This window comes from Schistocerca piceifrons, chromosome 1, assembly GCF_021461385.2.
Source record: "Schistocerca piceifrons isolate TAMUIC-IGC-003096 chromosome 1, iqSchPice1.1, whole genome shotgun sequence".
Classification (NCBI taxonomy): domain Eukaryota; kingdom Metazoa; phylum Arthropoda; class Insecta; order Orthoptera; family Acrididae; genus Schistocerca; species Schistocerca piceifrons.
This window is the reverse complement of record NC_060138.1, coordinates 236,553,513-236,566,568: the sequence shown is the minus strand read 5'-3', so window position 1 is coordinate 236,566,568 and position 13,056 is coordinate 236,553,513. Positions and strand designations below refer to the sequence as shown.

The 13,056-nt window shown below is 39.7% G+C and overlaps 1 protein-coding gene across 2 annotated transcripts in view; it reads right to left on the bottom strand.

The window, feature by feature from the left end:
- Positions 1-13,056, bottom strand: part of LOC124788174 (probable ATP-dependent RNA helicase DHX34) — a 195,445-nt gene that overhangs the window by 170,050 nt on the left and 12,339 nt on the right. For both annotated transcript variants that reach the window (XM_047255331.1, XM_047255340.1), the window contains exon 3: positions 3,324-3,442. In XM_047255331.1, coding sequence (XP_047111287.1) covers positions 3,324-3,442 — 119 coding nt within the window. The remainder of the gene's footprint in view (positions 1-3,323; positions 3,443-13,056) is intronic.

The following is a 13,056-nucleotide window of genomic DNA, read 5'->3' as shown; positions in this document are numbered from 1 at the left end:
TATCACGTCATAGGGCTACCTGTGCTCTTACTAAGGCTGATAAGAAAGTAATGTTGTGTGTGATTCATCAGGCTTTCCCAGAAATCTGTTGACATCTTCAGGTATTGAGGAATCAGGTATTCTGCTGGATATCAACATGACTTGTTATCTTCACAGATACTACCAGAGATTGCTCATTGAGTGGAACAGTATTTATACAACAGCCTTCCCCCTCCATGGTTGGCTCTAAGCATTCAGGGCCAAAAACGAAATTTAATGCCAGTGCTTGGCTTGCTGCACCAGACGGAAGATGGAACGCCTATGGGTACTTCACTGGACTGCAGATGGAATGCCTGAAGGAAGAAGGCCATAGGTATAAATACTGGACTGGCTCCACTTGACGAGCAGTCTCACATGGTATGTGATGAAGATAATGAGTCATGTTTTCAAAATATCGTTGCAAGAATGATGCCGATATCCAGTACAATGCCTGACACCTCAAGATGACATCTTGTGTTTCTTGAATGCTTCTTTGTTGGAATTATTAGAAGTTAATTTGGCGAATCATATGAAAAAGTAGTTCCTGCATAATGGAGCTCTGTTTGGGATTCACAACCATATATTGTTGCAGTTGGGAATAATGTATTCACTACAGTTCATTGTGCTTCTAATCACTGAAGAAATTTACTCTTCACAAAACATTTGAGTTAGAGAGTAATTATAGTATTCACAAATACAGTGCAAGAAGGAATGTTGACCTGCACTGCTCTCTAATGAATCTAACTTTGCCACAGAAAGGGGTGAAATACAAAGATGCAAAACTGTTTGACAATCTAATAATAGGAATAAAATGTTTGACAGAGAATAGTAACATTTTTTAATGCAGATTAACTCTCCATTTTTGATAAGCTATTTTGCCAGTATACGTAGGGGAATTCTTGAATACAAATAATTACTTGGGTAGATGATAGTATTTTTTTTTTTAGAATTTTTAGCTAAGATGACAGTTCCATTCTGCTCACACCTGTTTGATGTCTGATCTAGCCCTCTTGTTCAGTTGCCCTGACCAATGATCTCATGCGAGACTGCTGGTTGTGTCTAGCCAGGAAGCACATATAAAATATCTGTTCAAAGCACTTGAAGAAACTAAGTAGGACAGCTGCCAAAATATTGGGCTCTGAAGAGAATTTTTGACTTGACTGGAAAATGAAAAACATACAGTTACCTAATCATGCAGAGAAAACCTCACAAATGATAGATACAGCCATATAAATACGAGGCCCGTTCAGAAAGTAACCTCCGGTTGATTTAAAAAAATACACCAAGTTAAACAAAAATATTTTAATATATACATCTTACAACTACATCTTTGCACTATTTTTCTACATAGTCTCCATAGCGATTGAGGCACTTATCGTATCTCTTCACAAGCTTTGAAATTCCTTCTGCATAAAAATCACCCGCTTGTGCCTGGAGCCAGCCTGGAGCCAGCCTGTGACCGCATCTTTCAGCTCTTCGTCATCATCAAACCGCTGTGACCCGAGCCATTTCTTCAAATGCATGAAGAGGTGATAATCACTTGGCGCCAGGTCTGGGCTGTAAGGTGGATGGTTGATAACGTCCCACTTGAAGGACTCAAGAAGGGCCGTTGTTCTGCGAGCAGAGTGAGGACGGGCGTTATCGTGCAAAAAAACGATACCGGAAGTCAGCATACCACGGCGTTTGTTCTGTATAGCCCGTCGTAACTTTTTTATTGTTTCACAGTACACGTCTTGATTAATGGTCATACCACGTTCCATGAATTCAACCAGCAACACCCCTTTGGCATCCCAAAACGCCGTTGCCATCAGTTTTCTGGCAGAAAAATCTTGCGAGGCTTTACTTGGTTTGGTAGGCGAATTTGAATGTGCCCACATCTTTGATTGTTCTTTTGTCTCAGGGTTCACGTACTTAATCTAGGTTTCGTCACCGGTCACGATTCTGTTTAACAATGGTTCTCCTTCGTCCTCATAACATGACAGAAAGTCTAATGCAGAGGCCATTCTTTGAGTTTTGTGGTGGTCGGTAAGAATTTTGGGCACCCATCGTGCACAGAACTTACGGTAACCCAATCTTGCTGTCACTATCTCGTACAAGAGAGTCTTAGAAATCTGTGGAAAACCAGTAGACAACTCCGACATTGAGAAACGTCGATTTTCACGAACTTTTGCATCAACTGTCTGAATGAGTTCGTCAGTCACCAATGATGGTCTACCACTCCTCTCTTCATCATGAACGTTTTCTCGTCCACTTTTAAATAAACGTACCCATTCACGGACAACTCCTTCACTCATAACTCTTGGTCCGTATACGGCACAAAGCTCACAATGAATAGCTGCTGCAGAATATCCTTTGGCTGTAAAAAACCTTATGACAGCACGCACTTCACATTTGGCGGGGTTTTCTATTGCAGCACACATTTCAAACTGCCACAAAAACTAAACTAGCGCAGGTACGACGTTCACTCGACCACGGCTTGATGCCGACTGACCTGTTGAGTGCGTGAACGCACAGATGGCGTCGCTACTCCCCCCACAACCCGCACTGTGACCAATCGGAGGTTACTTTCTGAACCGCCCTCGTATATTTTTGGACAGTGGAAAATTTTGGATGAATGACAGCAATATGAAAAATATGGATTGCTTCTCAATGCACAGAGGAGGTGACGAGTGTCCAACAAACACTTTGCTAGATAATATTAGCTACTGGACTAACTCTTTCATCACATGTAGGCACAACAAAATACATACCAATTCACACAGGCATAACTCAAACACAATTGGCAAAAATAATTAATTTGAACCAATTTAGTTAGAAGATATAAGGAGAGAATTAGAAATGTAAAGAGAAAAATAGTATGACAGCACAGGGGATGGAGATTGTAGACCCTGCAGGAGAGCTTCTGTAAAGTTTAGAAGGTAGGAGACGAGGTACTGGCAGAATTGAAGCCGTGAGGATGGGTTGTGAGTCGTGCTTGGGTAGCTCAGTTAGCAGAGGTCCTGAGTTCGAGTCTCGTCCGGCACACAGTTTTAATCTGCTTGGAAGTTTCATATCTGATAAATGGTCATTTGATCCACATAAATCAACAACATCTTTAAAAAGCATGGCTGCATTATAATATGTGTGCAGTGGGCTATATTAAGATTTTACAGCTGCAGAAGAGGTGGAACTGTCTTTTATTCGAACACTGTTATCAACTCAGCACTCCAATTTCCTATGAAACATAACTATAAAGTTGTCACATAAACACAATGAAAATGGTGAACTGTTAATATAAGTTACAGAGATTCAAACTCTGATCTCACCTATTTTTGTGTAGCCAGCTTTCAACAGAAACTGTGGAACCTGTGTTGATTTTCCACATCCTGTGTCACCAGCAACAATAACAACTCTCTCATTCTGCACAGCAGAAACAATTTCTGATCTGTAAGGATTACAAAATTACTAACAAAAGTATGGATACAGAATTACAAACAAGTGAAGATGACATAGATAATAAAATAGGGTAGGGCACGAGGATAATGCGATGTGTGAACACTGTACTTTGGAATAACAAAATGGACCAAGTAAGTGATGGATTGTTCAGTTGTTGAAAACATCACTACATACGGAGCAGAAAAATGGGTAGTGAACAAGGGTCAAAGAAACAAGTTGCTTGCACTAGAGATGGACTTTTGGCGGTGAAGTTTAAGCATCTCCAATCTGGACTGTGTACCAAATACTGATATAAGAGAGGCTAAGGGTGTCAATAAGTCAATAATAGATACCATAGAGACAAAATGTCTAAAATGGTGTGGACGTTTAGAAAGGATGGATGATTGCTGATGGAAAAAGAGACTGTGAACCCCAGTAGAAAGAAGAAACTGCAGGCAACCTGGGAGGAGCTGGGGTCAAGATGCCCAGGATGCAATGGATGCCAAAGGACTACAAGAAGGTGACTGAGACAATCAGAGGAAATGGAATATGGGAAGTGGGAGCCACTGCCAGCCACAGAGTACTTGCAATATTGGGATAATGACATGTGAAACATATCAATACATGTTATTATAGGTTAGTCCCATGTATACTCAGGGACAGGGGCCACCATTGCTGTTCATGTGGAAACAAAATAATTATGGATGTTGTTTCAGTGTAACGACAAGCACTGGCATTATGATGATGAACAGAAGATTAATTTATTTGCTTGCAATGAAACTGTATATACCGAAGGACATTGATTATTTGCATGTCGCCATTTGCTTGTGACTCACCTTTGTGAAAATGCAAAGTTAAGTATAGTCAATTTAACTTAATGCAATAAAAGCCATTTATATGATTTGGTTGAATTGTTGTCTAGCGATCCAAGAAACAGCTTCCTAGGCACCCTATAATAGATGAGTGGGCAGGATACTACAGACATTACTATAAAAGAAAGTTCAAAGTGGTTCAGAAAATCAGTATGATTACAGACAATGTCATTGAAGCTGTAATCAAATGAACCCAATAGCATATATAACAACTTAACTGCACACCATATTTGTATATAGTTTCACAAAATTCCAAATACATTTTATTTTTTAATGTGCCCAACATTTAATTTCTGATGACTAACATCAGTCTCAGGCCATAACAGCATTCAGTTATTTAATATCACACAGTACCTTACCAGTTAAAAAAATATAGGTGACAACCATGCAAAAACAATCTTAGAAACATTTTTTTTTTTTTTTAATGTGCAAGATGACATAGTCAATATTTTTCCAGCTGGGTTGTAAAGAGGGTTTTGGTATCTCAGTTTCTTAAACTACTTTTATGCAGCAAGTAAATAAAACACCCATTTATATATGCCATTACAAATATTTTATCAATTTACAGCCACAAAAAAGGGACTATAAAAGAATACAAAATGTTTTACTTACCAGATGGCAGCAGATGTAGGCTACATGTAAATAAAATGAGTCACAAATGAAAGTTTTGTTACGAAGAAGAAAGGCAGAACAGATTAGGAGGAAACAAGGCTATTCTGGGAATACGTGGGGATCAACAATTATGCATCATTAACATATGATACACTGAAGCACCAAAGGAACTGTTATAGGCATGCATATTCAAATACAGAGATATGTAAACAGGCACAATATGGCGGGGCAGTCGGCAACGTCTATATAATATAACAAGTGTTTGGCACAGTTGTTAGATTGGTTACTGCTGCTACAGTGGCAGGTTATCAAGATTTAAGTGAGTTTGAACATGGTGTTATAGTCGGCGCACGAGCGATGGGACACAGCATCTCCGAGGTAGCAATGAAGTGGGGATTTTCCTGTACGACCATTTCATGAGTGTACTGTGAATATCAGGAATATGGTACTTCAACATTGCTGCGGCTGGAAAAAGATCCTGCAAGAATGGGACCAATGATAACTGAAGAGAATCATTCAACATGACAGAACTGCAACCCTTGCACAAATTGCTGCAGATTTAAATGCTGGGCCATCAACAAGTGTCAGTATGCAAACCATTCAATGAAACATCATCGATATAGGCTTTCAGAGCAGAAGGCCCACTCGTGTACCCTTGATGACTACAACACAAAGCTGTACACCTCACCTGGGCTTGTCAACACTGACATTGGACAGTTAATGACTGGAAACATGTTGCCTGGTTGGACAAGTCTCATTTCAAATTGTATTGAGCAGATGGATGTGTATGGGTATGGAGACAACCTCATGAATCCATAGACCCTGAATGTCAGTAGGGGACTATTCAAGCTGGTGGAGGCTCTGTAATGGTGTGGACGTGTGTAGATGGTCTGACATGGGACCCCTGATATGCCTAGATACAACTCTGACAGGTGACAAGTATGTAAAATCCTGTCTGATTACCTGCATCCATTAATCTCCGTTGTGCATTCTGACAGACTTGGGCAATTCCAGCAGGACAGTGCAACACCCCACACATCCAGAATTGCTACAGAGTGGCTCCAGGAACACTCTTCTGAGCTTAAATACTTCTGCTGGTCACCAAACTCCCCAGACATAAACACTATTGAGCATATCTGGGATGCCTTGCAATGTGCTGTTCAGAAGAGATCTCCACTCCCTCGTACTCTTACAGATTTATGGACAGTCCTCCACGATTCATGGCGTCAATTCCCTCCAGCACTACTTCAGACATTAGTTGAGCCCATGCCACGTCATGCACTTCTCCATGCTTGCGGGGGACCTACACAATATTAAGCAGGTGTATGTTTCTTGCTCTTCAGTGTATTTGAAATCTTTGTAAGTCAATGAATACGGACAAAAAGTCAGATACAGGGGAACAACACACACAGATGAGACAAAACTGGGCATGTACATAGAAGGGAGGCAGGGGAGGGAGACGATAAGATTAGAGGTGAAGAAGCAGCCAAAGACAGAAAGAACAATATGAGAAGCAACATTACATGAAAGTAACATGTGGATGAGGATAGGAGGGGAGGGGAAGGGAGGAGAGGGAAACATTTAAATGCAACAATGTGAGTGAGGCACTTGAGCTTTGATACTCAGGGTTTCACAAAGCACACTGATCACAGTTAGTTCACACTTGCAAATTGTGAATGAGAGGTTGCATGTGACCTGGAGTTCAAGCGTCTGTTGATATTTTGTTCATTTGAGATAGCACAAAGTAATGAGGTACTGGGGCTGAAAGGAATGTCTACATGGTAAAATAGGCACTAAGTTCATGACTGCCGTGCTGCTGTGTGTTCATTGTGAGAAGTTATTCTATGTTACAAACACAAACTATGTCCATTCATCCTCACTAACAATTTAGTGGTCACCAAGTCATCATAAAACCTTAACAGTGGTTGCACGTATACTTGTAAACTGGTAACCACAAAAATTACCGTCCAGTTAATCGAATAAGTGTTACCAGTGGTGGGAAAGGAGTAAATAGTGACATCAGAAAGTAATGGACTAGCTTTTGGTAGGCTCAAGAAAAGGGTGATGAGGGGCATAAGATGTAACAAGAGCAATGTGCAGGTTGGGAGGGTAACAGAATCTACTTTGGAAGAGAATAGCACAATGTGTAAGAATCATCTTGCGGGGAGACTTCAGAAAATCATAGCCAAAGTGGAGATGCTTTGAAACAATGCAGTGTTGAAAAAGTAAAATTCCAGAAATTGAATCATGAAATAAGTATTTAAGAAAGTGAGGTAAATGTAGGACTACATGTCCTCCTTCAAGAATTACAGAGAAGCATGAGAATTGGACAATGAATCAGAGGGAAGCAACTAGCACTATTTTTGTGTAACCAAATAAATAATAACATTGAAGCATAAGGACTAATAAATCAAGTGACACATAAGCACTTGAGAGTTGATGCCTCTACCTCAGAGATTCCAAAACTTTTTCTCTGACAAAAAGACTGATTCTCTCTTGGAAAACCTTCTTTATTTTGAAGGTTAATATATTTTAAAAATGAGAAAAGCTTGTTTTATTCAGTGACTACTTCAGTTTTAAATCATAACTAATAACACAGAAATCACATTTTCGCGGTGCACATATTCACTTCCTGCAGAATAACAGTGTTCCATGGAATATAGTTTGGGAAACCTCACTCTATCTAGATTGGAAGCTCTTATCAGACAAGAAAGGATCAGTTAATATATATTGTCAATCAGATTCCTGGTAAATAAAGTTATTCTAGTAATGAAACTAACAACAGAAGCAAGATTGTATGTAGAAAGTCTTTGTAGTCGATTTCCCAACTTAAATAACTTCATGTACAAGCACAATAATTGACAACATATTCACAGAACAGGCCAAAATAAGTGATAAATATAGTAGGCAAGTCCTGAATGGTCTCTATGAGCATGAGGGATAAAGAATGGAAAAAATTGGGCCCCACTACAAAGTACCTAAGACAATTAATGATGAAACTATCCGGACTTTTAAATCATGTGTCCAAGATGTAAATTGGAGGCCTTTGTATAACATACAGAATAGTAAATCCAAGTACAGTTCTTTCAGGAATGAAGTAGCATTAATATTTTAAAGTACTTTCCTAAAATGGATAGGTAAGGCTCAAACTGGAAAATCCAACAAAAAGCAATGGATTACCACTGGTATGAAACATTCCTGGAAAGAAAAAACCAGGATGGAATGTAATAATATAAGGAAAAGGATAGATGCTACTCACCATATAGCGGAGATGCTGACTCGCAGAAAGGCACAACAAACAGACTATTGGGAAAGATAGCTTTTGGCCAACAAGGCCTTTGTCAAAAGTAGACAACATACACACATGCATACACTCATGCAAACACAGCTCACACACACGTGACTACTGTCTCTGGCACCTAGAGCATGACGTGAAGTTTGTAAGGCCTTGTTGTCCAAAAGATATCTTTCTGACGGAGTTTCTGTTGTGCCTTTCTGCAACTCAGCATCTCCACCATATGGTGAGTAGCAACTATCCTTTTCATTATATTGTTACAATACCATCTTGGATTTTCCATTGTTTGATTTTGCCTGACGGATTTTCTTCCATACCAAGACAGTGCTGTTTTCCTTTGTTACTGTTTCCTAATGCATTACCATACCCGGCATCCACCCTTATTTCTCCTCTTTCCTGTGTATCTCTTGTCGCCTTGCAAACTGCATGGAACACTCTAACTCCCAGAAACTGTGGACATGTGTATGTGAGTTGCGTTTGTGTGAGTGTGTGTATGTTGTCTACTTTTGGCAAGTGTCTTGTTGGCCAAAAGCTAACCTTTCAGCAGCATTTTTGTTGTGCCTTTCTGTAACTCAGCATGTCCGCTACTTGTTGAGTAGCTACCATCCTCCTCATTACATTGTTACATTGCCTCCTGGATTACCCATATTTTGATTTTGCCTGGCGGCTTTTCTTCCATCCTAAACCAGTGTTGTTTTTCTCTGTTACTATTTTCTAATGCATCACTGTACTCACTGTCCTTTTTCTTCTTTCCTGTGTTTCCCTTGTCATCCTACAAAATGCATGGCATGCTCTAGCTGCCAGAGACTGTGTGTGTGTGTGTGTGTGTGTGTGTGTGTGTGTGTGTGTGTGTGTGTGTGTCTATGTTGTCTACTTTTGACAAAGGCCTTGTTGGCTGAAAGACAACTTTCTGACAGTCTTTTTGTTGTGCCTTTCTGTAACTCAGCATCTCAGCTATATGGTGAGTGGCACCTATTATTTTCATTATGTAGTTACACTCCATCCTGGTTTTCCATTGTTTGATTTTGCCTGATGGCTTTTCTTCCATCCTAACTCAGTGCTATTTTCCTTTGTTACTAGTTCCTAATGCTTCACTATACTCAGTGTCCATACATCTTTCTCCTCTTTCCTGTGTTTCTCTTGTCACCTTGCAAAATGCTTGGCAAGTTCTAACTGCCAGAGACTGTGGTAATGTGTGTGTGAGTTACGTTTGTGTGACTGTGTGTGTGTGTGTGTGTGTGTGTGTGTGTGTGTGTGTGTGTGTGTGTGTGTGCTTTTGACAAAGATCTTGTTGGTTGAAAGCTAACTATCTAACAGTCTTTTTGTTGTGCCTTTTTGCAACTCAGTATCCCTGCTATATGGTGTGTAGCAGCTACCCCCGACAGTCTTTTTGTTGTGCCTTTCTGCAATTCAGCATGTCTGCTATATGGTGAGTAGCTACTACCCTTTTCATTATATTGTGTCACGCAAAAGAAAATGAGAGCTGTACACTGCTTCAAAAAATTCAGCCAACCCCACCCAATTAAGTCACTACAAAACATAATGTAAAATTCTAAGTAACTTAAAATGTAAAGTAAAATAATAATTAAAATTTTTCAGGATCTAAAATTTTCTGTTTAAGCTCCAAAATTAATAAACCTAATAACAAAATCAAAACAAGATAGGAGGAGATAAAGAGTGAGACTGGTGCAGAATGTATCAATAGGACCCAAAAAATTGTTCAGCCTATCACTTGACAACTTTGATATAATTAGCAAAAAATCTATTTTGATTCAGAAGAGGTATGTTTACAACCAAACCCATATTTTAATTCACACACAACGTTTTGGAATTCCTGGACAAGAAGACATTGTCCGATGGCAAGATTGTATGTTTACAACCAAACCCATATTTTAATTCACACACAACGTTTTGGAATTCCTGGACAAGAAGACATTGTCCGATGGCAAGATTGTGACCTGTCTAGAACTTTCAACTGTGTTCATCACAGGATATTTATAAAGAAAGCATGCCTCTAGATGGAATCTGAAGACAAATGGATAACTGGCTAAAATCCTATCCACAGGACAAACAACTGTAAGCAGGGTTATATGGGAACAACATATAGGTAGGAGGGGTAGAGTCCAACTGCGAAATGGTATACTATGGCGTATACCATTCAAAATTCTTAGGTGTCCATATAGACTAGAGGCTTGAAAAGGGTTAGTTCAGCAACATTTAGCTTCAGGATAATCTCCAAAATCAGAGATATCAAAGTTCAAAATCTGCCTATTTTGGCTACTTCCATTCACTGATGTGTTGTGGAATAATTTTCTTGGACAACATATCACTATCAGAAAAAAGCCTTTACCATTAAGAGAAACAATGTCATAGCAGTGTGTGGAATGCTTCCAAGGCCCTCACAACATAACCTACTAAGATATTAACCATTACTTCACAATATATCTTTCAGTCATGAAATACATGCTTCACAATCCATCCCAATATGAAATTAATGAGTCATACCACGATAAGGAAATCTGACCTACACAGTGATCTGAAGAATTTATCTTTAGTGCAAAAAGATGCAGCATACTTAAACGTAAAGATCACTCATGAATTAGGCATTATGCTTCTTCCAAATGGCTGACTGCTATCTGCAAACAAGGCCACATGATAAACAATCTATGATTATGGGACACGTGATCAGCATGTCATCAATCCCTCCAGCTATTGTTACCAATTGATGAATCTGAAAGATACCACTGCTTCTTTATTCAAGCAGCTGCTCGTTTGAGCCCATGAGGGTGAATGGACACTGCTCCAGACCTCCTTACCACAGGGGGGGGTGGGGGGGGGGGGGTGGGGGGTGGGGGGGTGTAAACTGAGGAGGTACCAGGAATCGAACCCATGTCCTACTGCACTGAATGCAGCAAAGCTAATCATTCAGCTATGGATGTGGTCAAATGCAAAATACACTAGCACAAAAATATGATATTTACACAAATGGATTTTCCTGGTCCACAGATGTGTGTGGCTTAAATTCAGGGTCAAAGTCCTAGAAAGTTCCAAAAAATGCTGCTAGAAGCCACGGAAGGTGATGTGTTAGTGGTTCAAGTATTCCATGTTAATTATTCTTTATCATGGGGGACATTTTAATTTTAGTATTGGTATTTAGCAGTTTTCGAGTTCACAGCAACACCATCAAAACTGGTGTTTTTAAGAAACTTGCAGAAGTTAGCAGGCACAGTAAGTACACTTTCACATTTCAACAACTCCAACTCTGTTCGGAAGCTGTTGGCAGACAACATACATCAAGCCATTTCTCACTGCTGCCAGCTGTTGGTTATCATTGAGTCCGTATCAGTGCATGGACTAAGCTGCTAGTAGTGATTCAAATAAGCAATGGGAGGCTTCATCTTTATGGCAATTTTAAAGCTACTGTCACAGTTCACGGATTACTACTCCGGCCCGAAGACCTATTCTTGGTATTCAAGTCATATCCAAGTGATATTACTCCGAAGTAATAATCAATTACTTACAAGCAAGTCTAAACAGTTTTTGCTTGAAAAATGTTTCTTCTCTCTAAATGAATTCCTTAATAAAGACGTATAAGATTATTTCACATATTTTTCTGTATTTTATCACTTTAATGTCTCTTGCTGCTATAATTACACACTATAAATCACACTGCTTATGAGAATGACATTTTCACTCTGCAGCGGAATGAGAGCTGATATGAAACTTCCTGGCAAATTAAAACTTTGTGCCAAACTGAGAGTTCAAGTCTCAGTCCAGCATACAGGAAGTTTCATACTGCTTGTGTTCAGTACCTGTTTTTAAATAGCTGTTTACATGGTAGATCAGAGACTTTAATGTTTCAGTAACGACATAATTCTCAGTGCATTGTTCAACATTAGGATATGTCACCTCATTGTGAGAATTGGGACAGCAATTTCAGGGTGCACACTATGTATCACACTGATCCAGTATGCATCAGTTGCCAGCCTAATTACCTCATGGTATCAAGCATCTTTAAATATATCTGCCCTGCAGTTCCATACGAGGGTATGGAACTTACTTTTGTAAGGTCTCCTATTTTTTTATAAGTACATAAACCTGTTTACGAGGGTTGTTTTTTAAGTAAGGGCAGTTTTTATTTTAAAAAAAAGATACAAATACTTTTGTAAAAAAACTTTTATTTTATGATTCTACACACTTTTACCTATTTTTCTACATAGTTGCCTTGTTTATTTAAGCACTTGTCATACCGTACAACTAAGTTTTTAATTCCCTCTTCAAAGAATTCGGCTGCCTGCTCCGACAGCCAAGAGTTCACGGCCGCTTTCACTTCATCGTTGTCATTGAAGCGCTGCCCGCCAAGATGGTGTTTCAGGTACCGGAAAAGGTGAAAATTGCTAGGGGCAAGGTCGGGGCTGTATGGTGCATGGTCCAAAACTTCCCAGCCAAAAGAATCAATCAAATCCCGAGTCTTTTGAGCGGTGTGAGGCCTAGCATTATCGTGCAGGAGCAAAACTCCTTTTGTCAGCATGCCGCGCCTTTTGTTTTGAATTGCTCTGCGGAGCATCTTTAGAGTTGCACAGTAGGCATCTGAGTTGATTGTCGTTCCTCGTGGCATAAAGTCCACTAGCAAAACACCGCGCCGGTCCCAGAACACAGTTGCCATAATCTTGCGCTTTGACAGCATCTGTTTGGCTTTGACCTTGACGGGTGAGGTTGTGTGTCGCCATTCCATCGATTGTCGCTTGCTTTCGGGAGTGATATGGGATACCCATGTTTCATCTCCAGTGACAATTTGACTCTACATGTCATCCCCTTCTTCCTCGTAACGAATCAAAAAGTCCA